The sequence below is a fragment of the Podarcis erhardii genome, assembly GCF_964252035.2.
Source record: "Podarcis erhardii genome assembly, chromosome: 1".
Taxonomy (NCBI): Eukaryota; Metazoa; Chordata; class Lepidosauria; order Squamata; family Lacertidae; genus Podarcis; species Podarcis erhardii.
This window is the reverse complement of record NC_138497.1, coordinates 5,937,442-5,963,373: the sequence shown is the minus strand read 5'-3', so window position 1 is coordinate 5,963,373 and position 25,932 is coordinate 5,937,442. Positions and strand designations below refer to the sequence as shown.

Genomic DNA, 25,932 nt, shown 5'->3' with positions numbered 1-25,932 from the left:
TGCTCTACAGCTGGGGGGAGGCAGGGGCCCTCTTGTCACGCCCCCCCGAGTGGCATACGGGGTGGCCCGCCCCCTCTGTCTCCCACTTCGTACGCCCCTGCTTGCACCACACCAAACTTGTCGCTGCCCTGTCAGGTTAGCAGTGCGGATGAGGTCAGGTGAGTGCCGTAATCCCATTGTTCATCAGGCTACCCACTCCCAATAATAACTCTTTTTCATGGTCAGTCACCACCAGTACAGACCACATGAGCATACATGCAAAGTTGGGATGTGGGTGGCGCTGTGATCTAAACCACTCAGCCTCTTGGCTTGCCGATCAAATAGATGGCCATTCGAATCCCTGTGACAGAGTCAGCTCCTGTTTCTCTGTCCCAGCTCCTGCCAACCTAGCAGTTCAAAAGCACACCATTACAAGTAGATAAATAGTTACCGCTGCAGCGGGTAGGTAAATGGCGTTTCCGTGCGCTCTGGTTTCCATCATGGTGTTCCATTGCACCAGAAGCGGTTTAGTCCTGCTGGTTGCATGACTTGGAAAGCTGTCTGTGGACAAATGCTGGCTCCCTTGGCCTGAAAGCAAGATGAGCGCCGCAACCCCAGAGTCGCCTTTGACTGGACTTAACCATCCAGGTCCTTTGCCTTTTTTTGTGTGTTTACATGTAAAGTGAGTTGGGTATTTTGTCCCAATCACTTTGCCCTTGCTTGCATTTTTGTCCGCCCTGGACAGGAGCCACACCAGGGCAAATTCAGAACCGCTTTCGACGAAGGCGTAGCGAGGCAAATACTTCAAAATTCTTGCTCTGCGTTAAACCACAGGCTTTGGAGTTAGCGCTGCAGCTGCCTGCCACTTGTCAGTTTGTTTGCCTTTTTGTGTCGTAAGGTCTAGCCGTGCGCACTTAGCTGCTGAGCAACCAGCACGAACCAATAAAGCGACAATAGTGACAGCTTCTCCTTACTGACTTCTGCCTGGTGAACCACCTGGAAGTACATTGCTGATCACTGTTTTGAGAATCACTTGCAATTTTTAATCAGTGGTGCAGCTCACTTGGTGTACCACTTTGCCTTTTCTAGATTTGATACTTGAGAACAGTTGATCATGGATCTGAACACAGGTGAAGTGATCTTAAGGGACTCTCAGGATCTGGTGCCAGATGTAAATGTTGTTGAACCAAATGCAGATAGTGACCATAGTGCTATCAAATTCAATATATATATATAAACAGGCAATTGCCAAGAAAGTCCAGCATATTTACATTTTACTTCAAAGGAAGAAACATCCCCAAGAAATTTGGGGAACTGGTAAAAGAGGAAGTTGAAAAGAGGAGTCAAAAGTGGTTAAATCTCTCCATAATGCTTGTGGTTATTGAAAGCCACAATATTAGAAGCCTGGCTAAAATATACACTGTATATCATTTGTTTGCTGCCTTTCCAAAGTTAAAAACCATGCTCAGGACAGGACTGCTTCCAACATGAAAATACACATAACTGAAACATAACAAAACTACTCATAAGCAATATTTGTTGTTGTTTAGTTGTTTAGTCATGTCCGACTCTTCATGACTCCCTGGACCAGAGCATGCCAGGCACTCCTGTCTTCCACTGCCTCCCGCAGTTTGGTCAGACTCATGTTTGTAGCTTTGAGGACACTGTCCAACCATCTTGTCCTCTGTCGTCCCCTTCTCCTTGTGCCCTCCATCTTTCCCAACATCAGGGTCTTTTCCAGGGAGTCTTCTCTTCTCATGAGGTGGCCAAAGTCTTGGAGCCTCAGCTTTACGATCTGTCCTTCCAGTGAGCACTCAGGGCTGATTTCCTTCAGAATGGATTGGTTTGATCTTCTTGCAGTCCATGGGACTCTCAAGAGTCTCCTCCAGCACCATAATTCAAAAGCATTGATTCTTCAGCGATCAGCCTTCTTGATGGTCCAGCTCTCACTTCCATATATCACTACTGGGAAAACCATAGCTTTAACAATACGGACCTTTGTTGGCAAGGTGATGTCTCTGCTTTTCAAGATGCTGTCTAGGTTTGTCATTGCTTTTCTCCCAAGAAGCAGGCTTTTTTTAATTTCGTGGCTGCTGTCACCATCTGCAGTGATCATGGAGCCCAAGAAAGTGAAATCTCTCACTGCCTCCATTTCTTCCCCTTCGATTTGCCAGGAGGTGATGGGACCAGTGGCCATGATCTACGTTTTTTTGATGTTGAGCTTCAGACCATATTTTGCGCTCTCCTCTTTCACCCTCAATAAAAGGTTCTTTAATTCCTCCTCACTTTCTGCCATCACATAAGCAATATAGAAAACATTAAAACCTAAATGAATAATTTCCACAGTGGATAGTTTTGTGCCAAAGGATTTGTGCAAAAGAGACAAGTGTGTCCGTCTGCCTTGAAAGTGGCGGAATAAAGCCTGACTCTGCCCCCCCTTGTATCCACTTGCACTGTGTGCAATCACAAATGTGAATTAAATTAGACCTCTTTTCTCCGCTGCCAATGTTGATGGAGGAACTAGCAGATGCTTTCCGAACAATTGATTCCATTTGGGGCTCGGCACATGATTCCAGACCTCATTAGAGACACTGATGGCAGAAGCAAACCTTGTTGCCTCTTGTACGTCACTCTTCTTGTAAATACCATTTTGGCAGGAAAGTGGAGTGAAGAAAGGCTGCAATTTCGACCAGGTGTCTCTTAAAGCCTTTTATTGCCTCTGAATGATCTGCCGTGTCTTCAACTTGTTTAAACTGTCAATACATTGGGGGAAAGTGCCTTAATTTGACTCTCATGAAAAGTAAACTTGCCAAAGCTCTTTTTTTATTTTTCAGAATTTTTTTAAAAAAATGTTGGCACAATTTTCTGTTTTCTTTTTCACAGCTAAGCTGTGAAAAAAATATGAGGGGGAACAAGAAAGGAGTAAAAAGTTGTAACCAATAATATTTTCTTTTGAAGGCAAGTTTCGTTCTGCAGTGTTTATGTTTATAGCTATAAGACCTCCTTGCAAGCTCTGTTGATGAAGCAGAGAATGGGGAAAACGTAGGGTGCCCCCCCTTTCGATGGGAAGTTACTTTGATGCGAATAGTCATAGTACAGTGTTGCCCCGCAAGACGAATGCCTCGCAAGACGAAAAACCTGCTAGACGAAAGGGTTTTCCGTTTTTCGAGGCACTTTGGAAGACGAATTTCCCTATGGGCTTGCTTTGCAAGACGAAAACGTCTTGCGAGTCTTGCGAATTTTTTCCTTTCCCCCCCCTTTTTCCAAGCCGCTAATAGCCGCTAAGCCGCTAATAGCGCTAATCCGCTAAGCCGCTAATAGGGATGCTTCGCAAGATGAAAAAACCGCTAGATGAAGAGACTCGCAGAACGGATTATTTTTGTCTTGCGAGGCACCACTGTACCACCCTATTCTACCATGGTCAGACCCCACCTGGAATACTGTATCCCGTTCTGGGCGCCACAGTTTAAGAAGGATGTTGACAGGCTGGAATATGTGCAGAGGAGGGAGACCAAGATGAACAAGGGTCTGGAAACCAATTTTTATGAGGAGCCCTTGAAGGAGTTGTGTATGTTTAGCCTGGAAAAGAGGAGATGGACAGGAGACAGGATAGCTATCTTCAAATATCTGAAGAGCTGTCCAGCGGTGGAGCAAGCCGATCGGGCGCCTGGGGCAGTGCACGTGCCAGCCATGGAAGATGGAAGGACCTAACCCGATAGATTCAACTTAGATGAAAGGCGATTCCAACTGAACATCAGGAAGAACTTTCTGACAACTGGTGCTGTTGAATGGTTGAACAGACTCCCCCTAAAGGTGGTGGACTCTCCTTCCTTGGAGCTTTTAAAACAGAGGTTTGGTGGTCATCCATCATACAGTTATCAAATCACCCTCAGTTGTCTTTTCTCCAGGGTGAATGTATATTATCATCCTTCTTAAACTGCTGTGCCTGTTGGGATTTCATTCCTCCCGTTGCAGGGTGTGTGATTGTTTTCATCACATGTCTGTGTTGACATCCCATACTGTTGGAGTCATGAGAACGGAAGTTCAGTTACACTGTTCTGTTGTACTATTGCTTTTCTGTTCTCTCTCGGAGATGAAGGAGGAGAGAGGAGCCATGATTTCTTTTGTTCTGTTTGGTACGTAATAAAGTACCGTATTTTTCGCTCTATAACACACACCAGACCATAACACGCACGTAGTTTTTAGAGGAGGAAAACAAGAAAAAAAATATTCTAAACGAAATAGTGATATATGATTTTTGTGGTTCATGCTGTGGCCACAGACATGTGATCTGACAGTGAGTTTGGAGTAGCCCAATGCAAAAATCCTGAGGATCCATGTGGATCCATGCTTTGTAACCATGGAGGAGGGAAGGAAGGGGAACCATGGATCCTCTGCTCCCAACTGCAGCAGATCCCCCCCGCCACCCGCAGGCATTCGCTCCATAACACGCACAGACATTTCCCCTTACTTTCTAGGAGGAAAAAAGTGAGTGCTATGGTGCAAAAAATACGGTAGCTTAGAAATCCACACCACCAATGCCTAGCTACTGCTTGGACTCTGCCATTGTACTGTGTGCACATATCTTTGGATATGTGTCACAGAAGCGCATTGGGAAAGAAGAGTGATGAATCATCCCGAGGGTCGTTTGTGGGGGAGAACGTAGTTGCCTGGCATTCTCCAGTTGGTGCAAGAAGCCCAGTGAGGTCCAGTTCCGTGTACCTATGCACCAACAGTGCCCACAGCTAAACACGGGCAAAATGGACCAACTGCCTCTTTTTTTTTTATAAATATTTATTAAGGTTTTTAAATATAAATGCACACATAATAAACAATCTTACTTCTTTCACAACAATTTCATCACTTCTTTGGGCTCCCTCACGTCTCCCGCTCCCATTTACATCGTTAAAAAAAAATTTCCAAACAAATTATCAACTTGTTTACAATCTCATGTCCACTCACACATATAATCTAGCGCTTCTTCCAAAAAGTTTTATATTTTCTTTAGTCTCACTTATCATCAAATTTAAATCTAGTTTAGTGGTGACCAGTTTTTTATAATCTAGCATCCTTCTTAACATTCAACCAAATTACAATGTTTTTGTAAATACATCTTGAATTTCTCCCAGTCTTCCTCCAACTTCTCTTCTCCCAGATCACGGATTCTGCCGGTCATCTCGGCCAGGACCAACTGCCTCTTTTATTATGTTCTTAAGACACCAAAGGATGCCTGTTGCACTTGCTTGAAAATCCAATGCTCCGTTGGAGAAAATGTTCCAGCTAACATTTGTTAAAAAACCTGAAGCATTTTTGTTAGGGATTGTAGGGAAAGATCTGCCAAAAAAGCTGAAAAACATCTTCATGTATGCGACCACGGCCGCGAGAGTCCTAATAGCGCAAGGATGGAAGACTGAAGAAACCCCAACTAAAGAATCATGGCAAGAAAAATTGATGGACTATGCAGAACTGGCAAAATTGACACATAAGCTACGAGACAAGGATAACTGTGACTTTAAAGATGAATGGGAACCCTTTACAAAGTATTTGAAGAGGCAACAAAGCAAATTGGACTCCTTGGCAGGTTTTGAATAAACATTCACAAACTTTTTATCGACAATAATCAGTTAAATAATTTAAGGATTTATACAACTTTGTAACAGCATTCACAGAGAAACCAAAGACTGGAACTGACGGAGGTCAGGGGGGTGGGGGTGGGTGGGTTTCGTGTGGGAGCGTGGGGGGAGGGAGGAAACGGGGGGGGGGAATTAAGGATGACATGTTTTTTGGATAATATGTTTTGTTTAAATCTTTAATAAAAATTATACAAAAAAAGAAAAAAGAAAATCCAATGCTCCCACGGGCATTGAAAGGTTAATGACTCTTGCCAGTTATGTGAATGTTCCACCCACCCATTCATTGTACTTCTGAAGTGGCCTTTTTCCAGGTCAGGGAAACTTAAAGAGTCCCATCCACAGAGGGCAGAGATGATGGGAGGTGAGAAGGCAAGAGTCAGGGGTTTTGAGGAGAGCCCTTTGGCGGCACATGGGTTTGCCTAGGCGCACATGCACCCAGTCTGAGCCCCTATAAGCATTGCTGGCTCATGTTCCGGCTCTGGCCTTTGAAGCAACTTAGTAAAATCCTCGTGGTTTTGATTATTCCGGCTGTGGCTGGAGACTGCAAATGCACCAGAGACCCAGCCATCCTAGCCGTTTTGTGTCTTCTGTTAACCTGCCCTAAAGGCTGTAAAGGCAGGCTCTTCATCTTTTCCTTTTCGCTCGCCTCCCGAGCAACATTAAAGCCATGCAAATAGTTCCTATAGCAACAGGCTCTTTTACCTCTGACGCAAAGGCTCCAAATCATGGGCGATTCTCTTCCCTTCCTATTCAGATTTTATCTTCTCCCAACTGTTGCGATCCTCTCTTTCATCCAACGTCACGTCTGCCGATGGGGAGTTTGCACTCCACACGTGCTCTAAACGCCCCAGCGGCGCATGCATTTATATTTGTTGTAGGCAAATGCATTTCAGGGGGTTGGACTGAATGACCTTTGGAGTCCCTCCCAAAACATCACACAGAAGTTAAATTCTATTGAGTTCGGTGGGGCCTTGTTGTGCTTTTACCTGGGAGTAAGTCCTGTTGGACTTGATAATAATAATAAATTAATAAATTTTATTTATACCCCACCCTCGCCGGCCAGAGCCGGGCTCAGGGTGGCTAACACCAGTAAAATTATAGTAAAAACATAATACAAAAATGATCTGCAAGAATAATAATAATTGAATAATAATTGACCTGCGTCTGCGGGTCACGATTCGCCACTTCTGCACATGCATGTGACATCATTTTGAGTGTCTGCGCATGTGCAAGTGGAGAAACCCAGAAGTAACCCTTTCCGGTACTTCCGGGTCGCCGCGGGACGCAACCTGAAAAGACATAACCTGAACCGAACATATCAAGAGGTATGACTGTGGTTCTAAATCTCCTTGGCATCTGATGGGAGGGCATTCTGCAGGGAGGGCACCACTGCCGAGAAGGCTCTCTGCCCGTTGTTGTTGCTTCCAACTGTGGAAGCAGAGCATAGTCAAAACGGCTAGTACCCACCATCATTGCCTCCTGTGGCAGAGAGTTCCACAGATTAACTCTGCCCACTGCATGAAGACACCTTTTATTTATCTGTCCCGAATCTTCCAACGGCGAAGGTCCTGTTTGAGTGCCTAGAGGCTGTTGGAGGATGGATGGCGGCTAACAGATTGAGGTTGAATCCTGACAAGACAGAAGTACTGTTTTGGGGGGACAAGGGGCGGGCGGGTGTGGGGGATTCCCTGGTCCTGAATGGGGTAACTGTGCCCCTGAAGGACCAGGTGCGCAGCCTGGGAGTCATTCTGGACTCACAACCGTCCATGGAGGTGCAGGTTAATTCTGTGTCCAGGGCGGCTGTCTACCAGCTCCACCTGGTGCACAGGCGGAGACCCTACCTGCCCGCAGACTGTCTCGCCAGAGTGGTGCATGCTCTAGTTATCTCCCGCTTGGACTACTGCAATGCACTCTATGTGGGGCTACCTTTGAAGGTGACCCGGAAACTGCAACTAATCCAGAATGTGGCTGCTAGACTGGTGACTGAGAGTGGCCGCCGAGACCACATAACACTGGTCCTGAGAGATCTGCATTGGCTCCCAGTACGTTTCCGAGCACAATTCAAAGTGTTGGTGCTGACCTTTAAAGCCCTAAACGGCCTCGGTCCAGTATATCTGAAGGAGCATCTCCACCCACATTGTTCAGCCCCGACACTGAGGTCCAGTGCCGAGGGCCTTCTGGCGGTTCCCTTATTGCGAGAAGCCATGTTACAGGGAATCAGGCAGAGGGCCTTCTCGGTAGTGGCTCCCGCCCTGTGGAACACCCTCCCTTCAGATGTGAAGGAAATAAGCAGTTATCCTATCTTTAAAATACATCTGAAGGCAGCCCTGTTTAGGGAAGTTTTTAATATCTAATGCTGTATTGTTTTTAACATTTGATTGGGAGCTGCCCAGAGTGGCTGGGGAGACTCAGCCAGATGGGCGGGGTATAAATAATAAATTATTATTATTATTATTCCAACATTCTGCTTCATTTGCTGCCCACGAGCCCTGGTCTTAGGAGCAAAACTTTTCTCCACCCACTCACTCTGGAGACCTTTGAAGTCCCTATCAGTCACGCAGCCGGATCTGATGGACGGGAGTTGTGATGCACAACGTTTGGAGGGCACCAGGTTGGCAAAGGTTGTCTTGCGGGAAGAGAGTTGGCCAGAGGCAAACGTAATCTGCCCTCCCTGCCCTCCCCCCCCGCCTTCTCCAGACACTTCCTGGTGATGGACATGACAGAGGAGCCGAGAGCAGCTCCATCCCTGGTCGCCAGGGTTACCTGCCTCCATCTGGCTGCGCACAGGAAATTAAAACCACCCGCGATAGCATATCACTATCAGCCCTAAATGGCAGCTCCAAGCATCGGTGGCCGTGTTTGCGAGGGGTGTCTGTGCGTCTGTGTTTGTGTCACAGGAAGCTGTAAAAGAAAAGGCGTCTAGCACAGCTGTAGGTTTTTTTATATTAGCTTTTGAGTCACTGGGAGACGGGGCGGGGAGTTTTCGATGGGCTTCGAGGGTGGGGACCGCTGCCCGAAAGCCCTTTTGTTCTTATTCAGATTGGCTCTTGCACAGGAACTGTGTAAAAAGTACAAGATGAAGTCCAGCTACGCCTTTATGCACAGACTTCCTTTCCTTCCCTCCTTCCTGAGGGCAGGTAACCCAGAGGGGGGAAATTCCAGACGGCAGAAAATGTGCGATTCTGGTGCCCTCTCTTTCAACTTTCCCCATCTGCTTTACGGTTTGTTTGTTTGTTTGTTTGTTTGTTTGTTTGTTTGTTTGCTTTCACAATAGTCGTGGAAGGGAGGCAGCTGCTGTACCCATTTTACAGATGGAGAACTGAAACAAAGTTGTTGCTCGGTGAGGTCATGGCAGCCTCATTGCAAAAGGGATGCTTTTTAGAGCATCTACCTTTGTATGCCTTTTGAATAATGGTGCTGGAGGAGACTCTTGAGAGTCCCATGGACTGCAAGAAGATCAAACGTATCCATTCTTCTTCAGGAAATCAGCCCTGAGTGCTCACTGGAAGGACAGATCCTGAAGCTGAAGCTCCAAGACTTTGGCCACCTCATGAGAAGAGAAGACTCCCTGGAAAAGACCCTGATGTTGGGAAAGATGGAGGGCACAAGGAGAAGGGGACGACAGAGGACGAGATGGTGGGACAGTGTTCTCGAAGCTACCAGCATGAGTTTGACCAAACTGCGGGAGGCAGTGGAAGACAGGAGTGCCTGGCGTGCTCTGGTCCATGGGGTCACGAAGAGGCGGACACGACTCAACGACTAAACAACAACAACCTTTGTATGCCAGGTCCCAGGTGCAATCGCTGCCATTTCCCAGGAAGGACTTAGGAGAGAGCCCTGTCTGAAATAATAATAAATTATTATTATTATTATTATTATTATTATTATTATTATTATTATTATTAATTTATACCCCACTCATCTGGCTGGGTTTCCCCAGCCACTCTGGGCGGCTTCCAGCAAAATATTAAAATAAAAAAAATCATCAAATATTAATAGCTTTCCTAAACAGGGCTGCCTTCAGGTGTCTTCTAAAAGTCACATAGGTGTTTATTTCCTTGACGTCTGTATCGTTCCAATTTTAGTATATGTGCTGCCGAAGTGAGCACAGTTATTTCCTTGACATCTGATGGGAGGGTGTTCCACAGGGCAGGCGCCACCACCAAGAAGGCCCTCTGCCTGGTTTCCTGTAACATCACTTCCCGCAGGGAGGGAACCGCCAGAAGGCCCTCAGCGCTGGACCTCAGTGTCTGGCCTGAACGATGGGGGTGGAGATGCTCCTTCAGGTATAGTGGGCAGGGTTGCTGCCAGTCAGGGTCGATAAGACTGACCTAGGTGGGTCTGTGGACTGACTCTGTATAAGGCAGCATCCTATGCTCCTAAGTTGAGACACAAACTAAAATCTCACAGATCCAAGGCTAACGGGGCTCCTGGATCCTTTGCTGTCGCTCGAGGCTCAGGTATTCTTGGTGGCCCTGAGTGCCTTCTATCAGCTTTAGCTGGTGGCCCAGCTACACTCCTATCTGGACAGCGATAGCCTAACTACTCTTGTCTGTGCTCTGGTAACCTCAAGGTTGTGGTTGTTGTTGTTTAGTCGTTTAGTCGTGTCCGACTCTTCATGACCCCCTGGACCAGAGCACGCCAGGCCCTCCTGTCTTCCACTGCCTCCCGCAGTTTGGTCAAACTCGTGCTGGTAGCTTCGAGGACACTGTCCAACCATCTCGTCCTCTGTCGTCCCCTTCTCCTTGTGCCCTCCATCTTTCCCAACATCAGGGTCTTTTCCAGGGAGTCTTCTCTTCTCAGGAAGTGGCCAAAGTCTTGGAGCCTCAGCTTCAGGATCTGTCCTTCCAGTGAGCACTCAGGGATGATTTCCTTCAGAATAGATAGGTTTGTTCTTCTTGCAGTCCACGGGACTCTCCAGAGTCTCCTCTAGCACCAGAATTCAAAAGCATCAATTCTTCGGCCATCAGCCTTCTTTATGGTCCAGCTCTCACTTCCATACATCACTACTGGGAAAACCATAGCTTTTACTATACAGACCTTTGTTGGCAAGGTGATGTCTCTGCTTTTTAAGATGCTGTCTAGGTTTGCCATCGCCTTTCTCCCAAGAAGCAGGCGTCTTTTAATTTCGTGACTGCTGTCACCATCTAAACTCAAGGCTAGATTACTGCAATGCATTAAACGTAGGGCTGCCCCTGAAGACTGCTTGGAAATTTTGGCTGGTGCAGAATTTGGCAGTCAGGTTGCTCACCGGTGCAAGATGGAGTGAGAATTTATCACCGATTCTGGTTGCCAATTAGTTTCCAGGCCCAATTCAAAGTGCTGGTCATGGCCTATAAAGCCTCAGGACCTCAATTCCTCAAGGACCACCTCTCTCCATAGGAATAGATCCAGACCCTGCAATTATCGTCTGAGGCCCTTCTTTGTGTGCCTCCTCCTTGAGAAGTCCAGAGGTTTGCAACACAAGAAAGAGCCTTTTCTGTGGTGGCCCCCTTTTTGTGGAATGCTGTCCCCAGAGAGGCTCACAGTGCTATCATTACATGTCTTTAGGTGGAAACATTCCTCTTTACCCAGGCCTTTGGCCATTAAATAATCTATGGCCTGTTAAATGGGGGTGGTGGGGGGGGGGGAGGACTGTTATTATTTAAGATGAATTTTAAGCCATATTTTAATTAATTTTTAATATTTTAATTTAATTTTAATTAATTAATTAATTAATTAGAGAGCCAGTGTGGTGTAGTGGTTAAGAGCGGTAGTCTCCTAATCTGGGGAACCAGGTTCGCGTCTCCGCTCCTCCACATGCAGCTGCTGGGTGACCTTGGGCCAGTCACACTTCTCTGAAGTCTCTCAGCCCCACTCACCCCACAGAGTGTTTGTTGTGGGGGAGGAAGGGAAAGGAGATTGTTAGCCGCTTTGAGACTCCTTAAAGGTAAAGGGACCCCTGACCATTAGGTCCAGTTGTGGCCAACTCTGGGGTTGCGGCGCTCATCTCGCTTTACTGGCTGAGGGAGCCGGCATACAGCTTCCGGGTCATGTGGCCAGCATGACTAAGCCGCTTCTGGCGAACCAGAGCAGCGCACGGAAATGCCGTTTATCTTCCTGCCGGAGCGGTACCTAGGGTAGTGATAAAGCGGGATATCAAATCCAAACTCCTCCTCCTCCTCCTCCTCCTCTTCTTCTCCTTCTACCTCTTAATGTGCTTTGTTTAATTTCAGATGTACTAAACGATGCCATATTTGATGAAGATCATGATGAAATGGTGATCGTGAAGGACATAGACATGTTCTCGATGTGCGAGCACCACCTGGTTCCATTTGTGGGAAAGGTAATTTTTGACTTCCATCCCCCTTTCTCACTTTTTGCTTTTTTAAAAAACCAACCACACAGAGAGAATGAGCAGGGATATGAATCTGAATGTTTGGTTCACCAAAGCCTTTAGGGATTCCATCAGCAAGTTATTGCAGAATCGTAGAATTGAAGAGCCAAAATTTACCCGCAGGGGTCATCTCTTCCATCTCTCCCCTGTCATGAAGGGATCTCAGCTAAAGCAGCCGTATCAGATGGATGAAAAGAAGTGGAAAAAAGGAAAAGTAACATAGGCAACGTCTACGTTTCTGGGTAGACTAGTCTGAACAAAAATGTTTTAAGTGGACGCCTGTTTGATGCACGTTTGTTGTGAGATTAGTTGTGTGAGGATTATTGTCATTGTCTCATTGATCTTTAATAGTAGAAGTAGTAGTAGTAGTAATAATAATAATAATTAATAATAATAATAAATTTTCTTTATACCCCGCCCTCCCCGGCCAAAGCCGGGCTCAGGGCGGCTAACACCAGTAAAAACATAATAGGGGGGAAAACCAATTTAAAATACAGGTTAAAATGCCATTTAAAATGCAGTCTCATTTTAAAAGTCAAAACCATAAGAGGAGGGAAACATAAGGGTGAGACTGAGTCCAAACCAAGGCCAGGTGGAACAGCTCTGTCTTGCAGGCCCTGCACAAAGATGTCAAGTCCCGCAGGGCCCTAGTCTCTTGTGACAGAGCGTTCCACCAAGTCAGGGCCAGTACTGAAAAGGCCCTGGCCCTAGTTGAGACTCCTTGAGGCTCGGGACCTCCAAAGTGTTGTTATTTGTGGACCTGAAGGTCCTCCACGGGGCATACCTGGAGAGGCAGTCCCGTAGGTATGTGGGTCCTAGGCCGCATAGGGCTTTAAAGGTCAAAACCAGCACCTTGAACCTGACCCTGTACTCCACCGGGAGCCAGTGCAGTTGGTAAAGCACTGGGTGAATGTGATCCTGCAGTGAGGACCCCGTAAGGAGCCTCACAGCGGCATTCTGCACCCGCTGGAGTTTCTGGGTCAGCTTCAAGGGCAGCCCCGCGTAGAGCGAGTTACAATAATCAAGGCTGGAGGTGACCGTCACATGGATCACTGTGGCCAAATCAGGGTGAGAGAGGTAAGGGACCAACTGCTTGATTCGGCAGAGATGGAAAGAGGCCACCTTTGCTGGGGCTGCAACCTGCACCTCCGTGGAAAGGGAGGCGTCGAAGGTTACACCCAAGCTCTTGACAGAAGGCGTTGGCACTGATTGAGCCCCCGCATGATTGATTTGCATGTAAATCCCACCTTTTCCCTCCCAGGAGCTCAAGGAGACATACATGGCAGTGGCGTAGTGTGGGGGGTGCAGGGGGGGCCGGCCGCACCGGGCGCAACATCTGGGGGTTAGGGTTAGGGGGCGCAAATCCACGGGTTAGGGGGCGCAAATCCACGGGTTAGGGGGTGCAAATTACTTGCCTTGCCCCGGGTGCTGACAACCCACGCTACGCCACTGATACATGGTTCTCCCTCTCCCCATTCAATCCATACAACAACCCTGTGAGGTAGGCTAGGCTGAGAGGAGGCCGTGACCAGGCCCAAAGTCACATCTAGTGAGCTTCATGGCCGTGGGGGGATTTGAACCCTGGTCTCTCCCAGGTTCCAGTCTGAAACTCTTAACTCAGTGTTTCCCAAACATGAGTCTTCTGCTGGTTTGGACTACAACTCCCATCATCCCTAGCTAGCGGGACCAGTGGTCAGGGTTGATGGGGGTTGTAGTCCAAAAAAACCTGGAGAAACAGCTTGGGTAACCCTGCTCTAACCACTACAACACAGGGCTGTCTTTCTACTCCTCATGGATCGGGATACCTGGGTAGTGTTTGGTATTATGCAAGAAGCCAGTGTTGACCTTAGCCACATGGGGGCAAGCCAAGGGCTTCATTGCCTGTTAGTTTTGCCTGTGGCTCTGTTTCACCTGCGGGGCTTGCTGATCAGAAGGTTGGCGGTTTGAATCCCCGCGACGGGGTGAGCTCCCATTGCTTGGTCCCTGCTCCTGCCAACCTAGCAGTTCAAAAGCACATCAAAGTGCAAGTAGATGAATAGGTACCACTCCAGCGGGAAGGTAAACGGCGTTTCCGTGCACTGCTCTGGTTCGCCAGAAGCGGCTTAGTCATGCTGGCCACATGACCCGGAAGCCAGCCAATAAAGCGAGATGAGCGCCACAACCTCAGAGTTGGCCACGACTGGACTTAATGGTCAGGGGTCCTGTTTCACCTGCGGCTGAATTTTCTGCAAATTTTAAGTCACTGCTGCCAAATTTGCTGCCCAGAATTGCCACCCGGAACCGAGCGAATGCTGGTGCAGAGCTCAGCACTGATCTAGCTGGCAACTGGGTCATAGCTGTCAACATTTCCCTTTTTTAAAGGGAAATTCCCTTATTCTGAATAGGATTCCTCGCAAGAAAGGGGAAAAGTTGACAGCTATGGTCTGGGTGGGTGGGGCTCAGTGTTGGCAGACAGCTGGATTCAGAAACCCAGACTCAGGAGCCAAGGAAACCCGAACTGCGTAAAAGAGGATAAATGGCACGAGTTGAAATTGCGTCTCTTCGCTCATTTAGTACAATTTGTTTTGCTTCAAAGCGAGTTTTGCAAGGAAGGGGGTGGTGGTAAACAGAGGAGGGCTCAGACGAGCCGTTTCCAGGACGTGAAAGCGTAACTTGCTTGTTGCACATTCAAGATCCAGGTTTTTAGAGAACGGGTGGTGTGTGTGTGGAGAGAAAGAGAGAGCGTCTCTCTGATGTCTCCCTGCAAATCCTCCCAGTGCTGTTTCTGGAGACCTTTCCTTGCCAAAGTCCTTGCCAACTTCCCTCTGCAAAGGTTGCCCCCACTCTCTTTGCACAGGTCTCGCCTCCTTCATCATAGCTTCTGACATTTCATTTCAAAGCCCTTCGTACCAGCAGCCTTCCTCGAGGGCAGACGTCTGTGCATTAAACCTGATTGCCCTGGACATAAGCTCTGATCTCTTCCAGGTCACACGAACCGTCAGTTAAAAAGGCAGCATCGCAGGAGCACAGAACCTGCTGGGAGCAATAAACTTCTACTTTATCCCCCCCCCACTCTGCTTTTTTATATTTTTTAAAAAGAGAAGCTTTTTCCAAAAGATTCAAAATATGGATGCTGGAAGTTCAGAATCTAATCTGTGCTCAGATTTATTATTATTATTATTTATTATTAGTAGTAGTAGTACTACTACTACTACACAATAAGGAAAGAGCTGGGGGAGCAAAAGGACTCTTCTCCCATCGCTGTGAGAGGAAAGACAGGCAGAGAGGAAGCAGGATAGTGTCCCAAATCCTTGCGCCTTCTAGCATGATTATGGTTTAATTAGTGTATACCAGCTCCACCTGGTACGCAGGCTGAGACCCTCCCTGCCCGCAGACTGTCTCGCCAGAGTGGTGCATGCTCTGGTTATCTCTCGCTTGGACTACTACAATGCGCTCTATGTGGGGCTACCTTTGAAGGTGACCCGGAAACTGCAACTAATCCAGAATGCGGCAGCTAGACTGGTGACTGGAAGCGGCCGCCGAGACCACATAACACCAGTCTTGAAAGACCTGCATTGGCTCCCAGTACATTTCTAAGCACAATTCAAAGTGTTGGTGCTGACCTTTAAAGCCCTAAACGGCCTTGGTCCAGGATACCTGAAGGAGTGTCTCCACCTCCATCGTTCAGCCCAGACACTGAGGTCCAGCGCCAAGGGCCTTGTGGTGGTTCCCTCACTGTGAGAAGCCAAGTGACAGGGAAGCAGGTAGAGGGCCTTCTCAGTGGTGGCGCCCGCACTATGGAACGCCTTCCAATCAGCTGTCAAGGAAATAAAAAACTAGCTGACTTTTAGAAGACGTCTGAAGGCAGTCCTGCTTAGGGAAGTTTTTAATGTTTGATGTTTTATCGTGCTTTTAATATTCTGTTGGGAGCCGATCAGAGTGGCTCAAAATAAATTATTATTATCATTATTATTATTATTATTATTATTATTATTATTATTATTATTATTGCATTGTAGCCAATAAGCGGGGCAGGTCCATGCCTCAATGAACTTAACAATCCAAAATGAAACACTCTGGGACCGGGACCAAGAGGACCAGAGATACAAGAACAATTGGAATAAATTTATTGAATATATAAAGGAGAACAACAAAAATATCAAGACACTAGCAGGACCGGAATAACACCTCCAATGTAAAACAGTAGAGTTATGACAATAATATACGCAAAAAGTATGTGATGTATATACCAGCGGTTGTGAGGGAGGGAAGTCAGGATTCGGCAGAGTCAGAGGGATTATAATGTGACAAAAAGGATTGTTGGAAAAAGAATTACATGTTGAAAACAATAAAAAAATATTTGCAAAATGAAACACTCTGGAAACAAGGCAGAGATAAACAGGGAATCAACATGCAAAGTGGCTTTTTTTGTTTTTAGAAGATCACTTTTGTGCACAGGCTTAGTTATGGTCAGGCGTGAGAAACAAGGGTAGGGGTTGTATATCTGGCCCCATCTGCATCCCACATTAGAAGCAGTTTAGTACCACTTTAAACAGTCGTGGCTTCCCTCAAAGTCTGAAACTCCAGAGAGCTGCTGCCAGTCTGTGCCAACAATACTGAGGAAAATGGGCCAGTAGTCTGACTCTGTTTAAGGCAGCTTCTTGCATCTCTCAGGCTACAGCCAGGAAATCCTCAATGGCAACCACGATTGTGGATTTCTTTCTGGGGCCTGGTGGCAGCTGACTTCTGCTCTGGAGAAGAAGAGTTTTTCTCGGGTATTTACTTTCTGTGCTCCAACCAGAAAAGCTCCCAAACTTGGGCTCTGACGCTTGTTCTTTGCTCTTTTTCTCCCTCGTTAAAATGATGGCACTGCGGCGCCCGTAAGATTATTCTCCTCTCCAGAAAAAGTACATTCTGTGGCTTTCCTAATTGCGATTGTTATTTTTTTTCCTTTCTAAGCAGTTCCAGCTAATTTGGCAGGGGACAATTTGTCCCTTCTGGCAGCTCCATGTTCAGTGGGGCTCTTCCTGATGCTTTGATCACGCAGACACAACCACTCCCCATAGCTGTCAACGGTCCCTTATTTGGCGGGAAAGTCCCTTATCCCAGCGCCATGTCCCGCTGCTGTCCCTTATTGATGACGTTCCTTAAATTTCCCGGGTTACAAAGGAAGCAGCTCCTCTCCCTCCCTCCCTCCCTCCCTGCCGGCCAGGGAGGAGGGAGGCTCCAACTGTGTTGCTTGGCTGCGTTGCTCACCCAATAAGGAGTCTAAGAACGACTGGGGGGTGGACCTTGCATGCCTTGTGCCAATCAAATTGGCCGCGCTGCCTGGGGACTCGCCTTTGCTCAGCGCTTCCCAGCGGAGAGGTGACGGTGGTTTTCCTTGCTGCATCCCCTTTGCCGGGTTGCTGCGCTGTGGGAACCACCGCTTGAGGCTTTGTTTGGCTGCTGGCTGGGCTTTCTGCCTTTGGCACAGAGGGGCTCAGAAGTTGAACATACCTGTGCTCTGAAAATCCCTTTTGGCTGCTGATCCCTTATTTTCGAGGCTGCTGGTCCCTTATTTTCAAATCTGTAAGTTGACAGCTATGCCCCCCCCTCTGGGTACCAGTTACTGGGAGCCATTGCAAGTAGAGGGGACCGTCTTTTGAACTCGGGTCCTGCTTGTGAGCATCTGACTGGCCACTGTGAGAAGCCTGAATGAGACGGCCTTTGGGTCTGATCCAGCAGCCCAGCTCTTCTTAGAGTCGTGAAGAAGCCTTGGCCTTTACATTTGGAAATAAAATAACATTAATAATGATAATCTACTTTAATAGCTCTTCTCTCTCTCCAGGAAACATAGGGGAAACGATTTACGTAATGGTGAAACTTACCGGAAGCATCAGAAATCAAGATAACAAACTTTTTATAAAAGAATGGAAATGGTTTACTGAATATTTACAGATAAATTGTGAAGAGATAAAAACATTAGCAGGATTAATGAAATAACCTACCATTTTATAAGAGTATATATTTACAGTAGATATATGTAAATATATAGGTGAGAGCTGTTTCCTAGTTCTGCTGGATCTCTCAGCGGCGTTTGATACCACCGACCATAACATCCTTTTGGACCGTCTAGAGGGGCTGGGAGCTGGGGGCACTGTCATACAGTGGTTCCGCTCCTTCCTCCTGGGCCGTGTTCAGAAAGTGGTGGTGGGGGATGAGTGTTCAGACCCCTGGGCTCTCACTTGTGGGCCTCAGGGTTCTGTCCTCTCCCCCATGCTTTTCAACATTTACATGCAGCCGCTGGGAGAGATCATCAGGAGGTTTGGGCTGGGTGTTCATCAGTATGCGGATGATACCCAGCTCTACCTCTCTTTTAAATCAGAACCGGTGAAGGTCCTGTGTGAGTGTCTGGAGGCGGTTGGAGGATGGATGGCGGCTAACAGATTGAGGTTGAATCCTGACAAGACAGAAGTACTGTTTTTGGGGGACAGGAGGCGGGCAGGTGTGGAGGATTCCCTGGTCCTGAATGGGATAACTGTGCCCCTGAAGGACCAGGTGCGCAGCCTGGGAATCATTTTGGACTCACAGCTGTCCATGGAGGCACAGGTCAAATCTGTGTCCAGGGCAGCTGTTTACCAGCTCCATCTGGTACGTAGGCTGAGACCCTATCTGCCTGCGGACTGTCTCGCCAGAGTGGTGCATGCTCTGGTTATCTCCTGCTTGGACTACTGCAATGCACTCTACGTGGGGCTACCTTTGAAGGTGACTCGGAAACTACAACTAATCCAGAATGCAGCAGCTAGACTGGTGACTGGGGGCGGCCGCCGAGACCATATAACACCGGTCTTGAAAGACCTACATTGGCTCCCAGTACGTTTCCGAGCACAATTCAAAGTGTTGGTGCTGACCTTTAAAGCCCTAAACGGCCTCGGTCCAGTATACCTGAAGGAGCGTCTCCACCCCCATCATTCTGCCCGGACGCTGAGGTCCAGCGCCGAGGGCCTTCTGGCGGTTCCCTCATTGCGAGAAGCAAAGCTACAGGGAACCAGGCAGAGGGCCTTCTCGGTGGTGGCGCCCGCCCTGTGGAACGCCCTTCCAGCAGATGTCAAAGCGATAAACAACTACCTGACATTCAGAAGACATCTTAAGGCAGACCTGCTTAGGGAAGTTTTTAACGTGTGATATTTTACTGTATTTTTGCTTTCTATGGAAGCCGCCCAGAGTGGCTGGGGAGGCCCAGCCAGATGGGCGGGGTATAAATAATAAATTATTATTATTATTATTATTATTATTATTATTATTATTATTATTATATAAGTGAGCAAGTTAAATGAACTTGAGTATGCAGAAGACATAAAAAAATTAATTTAAGGAACCACAGGAAGAGGGGGAAGGAAGTCAAAATTTGGAAATGTTTAGTAAAACTAATGAAATGTATAGAGTTGAAAAATATAAATAAAAAACCGAAAGAAAGAAAGAAAGAAAGAAAGAAAGAAAGAAAGAAAGAAAGAAAGAAAGAAATTATGTAGTTCTGTGTAGGTATGAGATTTGCAGAGATTTTTTTTTAATCATTTTTTATTAAAGTTTTTCTTGCGTAACATTTACAGAGAATCTGCACACCTTTGGGAAGAAGGTTCTTGCAATCCTTTGCAGTAAGCTGTGACTGTTCAGCATAAGCACAGAAAGGCACAGAACCTTCTGCCTTATTCCACCCCCTTTTTTAAAAGAGAAGCTTTTTCCAAAGGATGCAAAAGTTCTGGAGGCTGGGACTATCAATGGCTCTGAGTCCTGATGGCCAGGATCTGCCCTCCAGAACTGGAGGCAGCAATGATTCTGAAGACCAGTTTCTGCAAATCGCAGGAGGGGAGAGACGCTCTTGTGTTCGAATCCTGGTTGTGGCTGTCCCACGGGCATCTGGTTGGCCACTGTGAGAATAGGATGCTGGACCAGGTAGACTCCTGGCCTGACCCAGCAGTCTTTTATGTTCTTATGACCCATTGAAGTCCTCAGCTTTTAAAAAATCAGCTGCATGCACCAGCGTGTCAAATGGATTTGTGTCACCATTCTTAGACCTCCAAGTACAGTGGATGCTCAGGCTGTGAACCTAATCCGTGCGGGAAGCACGTTCGCAACCCGCAGCGGCGCGTCTGCGCACGCACGAGTTGCGATTTGGCACTTCTGCGCATGTGCAAAGCACAATTCAGTGCTTCTGCGCATGCGCGACCGCCGAAACCCAGACGTACCGTATTTTTCGCTCTATAAGATGCACTTTTCCCCTTCTAAAAAGTAAGGGGAAATGTGTGTGCGTCTTATGGAGCGAATGCAGGCTGTGCAGCTATCCCAGAAGCCAGAACAGTGAGAGGGATTGCTGCTTAGCGCTCCCTCTCACTGTTCTAGCTTCTGGCTTAGCCGTGCGAAGCATCTTCCGGGCAGGGAGAGCCTTCATCCCGCTGCCCTGAAGAGGCTTTGTGCGGCTATCCCAGAAGCCAGAACAGCTGCGCAGCGATCCCTCTTGCTGTTCTGGCTTCTGGGATTCAGAATATTTTTTTTCTTGTTTTCCTTCTCCAAGAACTAGGTGCGTCTTAAAGTCTGGTGCATTTTATAGAGCGAAAAATACGGTAACCCATTCCGGTACTTCCGGGTTTTGGTGGTCCGGAACCCAAACAAACCTGAAACGTTTGGAACCTGAGGTATGACTGAAATCTTCTCGGCTTTTTTGGAAGCGCAATTTGAATGGTTTTTGGTTGCCCCTTCCCTTCTTTACAGGAATGAGAGACAAACGGGAAGTGAGTTCACCAAGCATGTTGACTTTTCTGTTCTTTCTCGGCCTCCTAACGCAACTCGCATGGCCATTATTTGCTCTTCCTTGCACAGGGTAAAAAGCGCACTCCTGGTTCATGTTTGATCTGGCATGGATGCACATGCACGAACCCCCCAGGTCTTGCCCGACAGCCGTGCACCTGTGTGATCTTTTTCATGACTCCCCCCCCCCATTCTTCCTTCCTCCCTCTCTTAGGTGCACATAGGCTACCTCCCTAACAAACAGGTGCTGGGACTCAGCAAGCTGGCAAGGTAAGAACTTCCAGGTAATTAAAGCAATGCTGTTTGCTAAATTGGATTGCCTTGAGCAGAGCGTGTTTAGCTGCATAATCTGACCCTTTTCTAAGAGCCAGGAAGCTGTGCTGTTGTGTGTTAGCCTCTTAGTCTGGGGCAAGACTCACCTGCGAAAAGGATGCTTGCAGCTGTGAGTCTCTGTGCAGAACACATCAGTTCATGACGGACGGATGCCCTGACAGACCGATTGTGTTAGTGCTACGCTGAATTCCTCCCTGTGCAATTTTGATAGCTGTGTTGTTGTTGTTTAGTCGTTTAGTCGTGTCCAACTCTTCGTGACCCCCTGAACCAGAGCACGCCAGGCACTTCTGTCTTCCACTGTCTCCCGCAGTTTGGTCAAACTCATGTTCGTAGCTTCGAGAACACTGTCCCACCATCTCGTCCTCTGTCGTCCCCTTCTCCTTGTGCCCTCCAACATCAGGGTCTTTTCCAGGGAGTCTTTCCCAGGGAGTCTTTTCCAGGGAGTCTTTTCCAGGGAGAATTCTGGTGCTGGAGGAGACTCTTGAGAGTCCCATGGACTGCAAGAAGATCAAACGTATCCATTCAGAAGGAAATCAGCCCTGAGTGCTCACTGGAAGGACAGATCCTGAAGCTGAGGCTCCAATACTTTGGCCACCTCATGAGAAGAGAAGGCTCCCTGGAAAAGACCCTGATGTTGGGAAAGATGGAGGGCGCAAGGAGAAGGGGATGACAGAGGATGAGATGGTTGGACAGTGTTCTTGAAGCTACCAGCATGAGTTTGACCAAACTGCAGGAGGCAGTGGAAGACAGGAGTGCCTGGCATGCTCTGGTCCATGGGGTCATGAAGAGGAGGACATGACTAAACGACTAAACAACAACAAGAAGGATAGTGATAAAGCGGGATTTCAGATCCAAACTCCGCCTCCTCCTCCTCCTCCTCCTCCTCCTCTTCTTCTCCAAACTCCGCCTCCTCCTCCTCCTCCCCTTCTTCTTCTTCTTCTTCTTCTTCTTCTTCTTCTTCTTCTTCTTCTTCTTCTTCTTCTTCTTCTTTTTCCTAGCCTCAATTTCTTTATTTTCGTAGCTTGCTACTGACATCAGTGTGGACTTTCTGGCCTTGTGGCATTTGGTGATTCACTTCCCCCTCGGCTTTTGGCTTTTCAGGTGTGGAAACTCTGGAGGGCAGCCTGCATAATTGCTGGCTTTTGTCCGTCTCCGGGTGAGCAAATGCTGAAATTACCCTCCAGCGTCTCGCCTGCCTTGTGGCGCTTGTCTTCATCCTCAAGCGTAGGGAGGGATTCGCTTCAGATGCATTTATCGGTCCTCTGCTACAGGCCGATCGATGGCTTTGCATCACTCCACAATTATCCCCAAATTGCACAATCACTGAAAGGACTTTTGGGCGAGAACGGTCTCTCGCGTCTGATGCTAATAACGGCCCTGAAAACATGTCATTTCCTGCACGTCTCCCAGCAGTCAATAAATCGCTAAATAATGTACACCAGCTTGATTCCTGGCCGGTGTCAGTGATGTCGTGACATGACTGAGCTTCAGGGCCAGAGTTTAAATCTTGCTCCGGCCATTTACTCACTGGGTGGCCTTAGGGAAACAGCTATGCCATTCCCCAAATCTGTAATATGTAGAGGAAACAACCCACACACACAACAGCCCTGTGAGGTATGTCAAAGCTTAGAGCAGTGGTTTTCAAAGCGTGTGGCATGCCATACTGGTATAGCAGGAGAAAATGGTGGGACGGTTCAAGCACAATCAAAAACAGATTTAAACATTTCAGTATGGTATCAGTTTTATTATTATTTGCAGACTATGGATGAATATCTTTTCAAAACAAAAGCAAGAGCGATAACTAGTTGCATTTTCCAATATATTTCTATTTTAAAATTGGTGTAGTGCAAACAAATTTTTATTCTCAAAGGGTGGCCCAGAAAAAAAAAAGTTTGGGAAACACTGGCTCAGAGAAACTGGCCTGAATACTCTCAATGCTTTGTGGCTTGGCAGGGACTTGAACCCAGGTGTCCCCATTTTATTTTATTAAAATTTTTAATTTTTAAAAATCTTTATTGTACATAAACTTAAACAGTACAATACAATACTGTACATACAATACATTTCATACCATTCCATACATACCCACAAAACATACATTACCTATGTAAAATCCCAATGCAGACACATCATCAGCGTTTGACTTCCAACTCTTCTCATTGTGCTATTTTACAATTTATTAATCTGTACGCATTTCATTTTTATTGTTCTGTTTTCTAGACTAGTTTTGCTATACATTTCGTCTATTTTCTAGATTCAGTGTATGTCTGTCAGGAAATCCACCTTATCTGTATAATTTTTAAGATATTCTTCGAAAACCATCCATTCCTTATGTTTCCTCTTACTCTCCCTGTTAACTTTGCAATACAGTCTACTTACATATCCCTCTGGATACAGAATCTTCGGGATACTTCCGGGTTTCGCCGTGCGTGCGTGCGCAGAAGCACTCAATCGCGCTGCGTGTGTGTGCAAAAGCGTGCCTCTATTTATGTTATTTTCAGGGTGCGAACGGACCCCCGGAACGAATTAAGTTTGTATCCGGAGGGCCCACTGTAAGTAAATATTTAATCATTTTCGCTAACCAGTCTGTGAGCTGGTTATTTTAACTCGGACACTCTCTCCATCCGCTATGCTGGCACAGAGGACTTAGGAGTCTTCTGGGGACGCAGGATGCTGCCTTATACCGAGTCACCTGTCTCAGTGCTGCCTACACTGACTGGCAGCTGCTCCCTAGAAATTCAGAGATTTCCCCATCCCTGTCGGAGGCCTGCCTGCCCCTGCCGTGCACAGAAGCATCACATACAGACCAGGCCTCTGAATCTCGCTTGCTGGGAACTGGAGCCGAAAGAGGGGTTTATTGCCTTCCGATGGGCTCTGCAGCTTGCCTCTTGATCTGATCCAGTAGGCCTCTTACTTTGCTTTTCTGCTCATTCACGCAGAGCACTGATATTATCTATTCCTCAGTGGGCACGTGAATGGCAGATGCCAGGCTCTGTGATATGGCTGGACGTTTGTGCTGACAGCTGCCCTTTGGGGCTTTCTCCTTTTCCTTGGAAACTGAACTGCATTAATTCACGGATGTGCTGCTTTGGATCGAAAGGCCTCTTGCGCCACGGCCACACCCTCGCACACACCGCCATTCCCTTCGTACGCATGCAACACACAACTCGGTCTCGCTATTGAGAGCTGCTTCTTTCGTTATGCTCTGTTGGCAACTCCGTCTGATTCCTGGCCTAGTGTCATTAAAAAAACAAAAACAAAAAACTGAGTAATCTTGGGAGGAAAGCAACGACAAACCTAGATAGCATCTTAAAAAGCAGAGGCATCACGTTGCCAACAAAGGTCCGTATAGTTAAAGCTATGGTTTTCCCATTAGTGGTGTATGGAAGTGAGAGCTGGACCATCAAGAAGGCTGATCGCTGAAGAATTGATGCTTTTGAATTCTGGTGCTGGAGGAGACTCTTGAGAGTCCCATGGACTGCAAGAAGATCAAACCTCTCCATTCTGAAGGAAATCAGCCCTGAGTGGTCACTGGAAGGACAGATCCTGAAGCTGAGGCTCCAATAATTTGGCCACCTCATGAGAAGAGAAGACTCCCTGGAAAAGACCCTGATGTTGGGAAAGATTTAAGGCACAAGGAGAAGGGGACGGCAGAGGACGAGATGGTGGGACAGTGTTCTCGAAGCTACCAGCATGAGTTTGACCAAACTGCGGGAGGCAGTGGAAGACAGGAGTGCCTGGCGTGCTCTGGTCCAGGGGGTCACGAAGAGTTGGACACGACTAAACGACTAAACAACAACAAAGTCTTCACCAAACTGCTGCTCTGCACTACAACTCCCATTAGCCCCAGCCAGCAGGGGCCGTATGATGCTCAAGCTGACGGGAGTTGTAGTTCTGCAGGGCGCCAACTTGGCAAAGGCTGGAATATTGCCTGGTGCCTCTGGAGTGGAAGCAAGGGTTAGGAACGCTTTGTTTTGACATAGCGTTGTGTGAACCCCAATCACTGAGTGGCGGGAGACTTGGGGTTCTGGCACTTATCCATCTTTTGCTTTCCTTGGAATGAAAGTCAATGGAGACTGAAGTGTCTTTAGGATATATGGTTTCATTTAAACATCTATGTAACCTAAGCATAGGGTGGAAAGGTACATGGCATCACATGCCAAAGTATCTTGGAATCAGAATATTTGAGTTGGAAGGGACCCCAAGCTCATCTAGTCCAACCCCCTGCAATGCAGGAATCTCAGCTAAAGCATCCATGACAGATGGCTGTCCGATCTCTGTTTAAAAGTCTCCAAGGAAGGAGAGTCCACCACCTCTTGTGGGAGTCTGTTCCACTGCTGAACAGCTCTTACTGTCAGAAAGTATTTCCGAATCTTTAGTTGGAATCTTCTTTCTTGTAACTTGAAGCCATGGGTTCGAGTCCTACCCTCCAGAACAGAACATCTTGCCTCCCATTAGGTTTCCAGGGGAGCCTCAAGGCACAGTTTTGGGTTCAGCACAGATCAAGACAAGTCTCTGTTGCTCCAGCTCCCAACATTAGCCACAACCATCCTCCCTCCCCATTTCTCCCTCCCCCCCAGCTGTCCCTTCTGCCTATTTTCTTAATCTTTGCCAGATGAGGTGGGAAAAGTCTCACCCATTTGTCTCCATGGCAACAAAGCAACCTCTTGGGACATGTGAATGGAAGCCCTTAACTGGCCAGCTAAGGCCATCGCCTTAACAAAGGAACTGGTTGGGCCAGTTCATAATAAATAAATAATAAATAATATTTTTTTATTTATACCCGCCCTTCCTGGTTCAGAAAACTGGGCTCAGGACAGCTAACAACAAATTTAAAACACTTAA

At 47.3% G+C, this 25,932-nt stretch overlaps 1 protein-coding gene and 1 long non-coding RNA gene across 2 annotated transcripts in view; both read left to right on the top strand.

The window, feature by feature from the left end:
* LOC309345551 overlaps positions 1–25,932 on the top strand; it is a 130,301-nt gene that overhangs the window by 97,557 nt on the left and 6,812 nt on the right. The window lies entirely within an intron of this gene.
* The window catches only part of GCH1 (GTP cyclohydrolase 1), a 37,872-nt gene that overhangs the window by 5,149 nt on the left and 6,791 nt on the right, over positions 1–25,932 (top strand). Inside the window, exons 2-3 of the mRNA XM_081866185.1 lie at positions 11,828–11,937; positions 20,969–21,024. Coding sequence (XP_081722311.1) covers positions 11,828–11,937; positions 20,969–21,024 — 166 coding nt within the window. The remainder of the gene's footprint in view (positions 1–11,827; positions 11,938–20,968; positions 21,025–25,932) is intronic.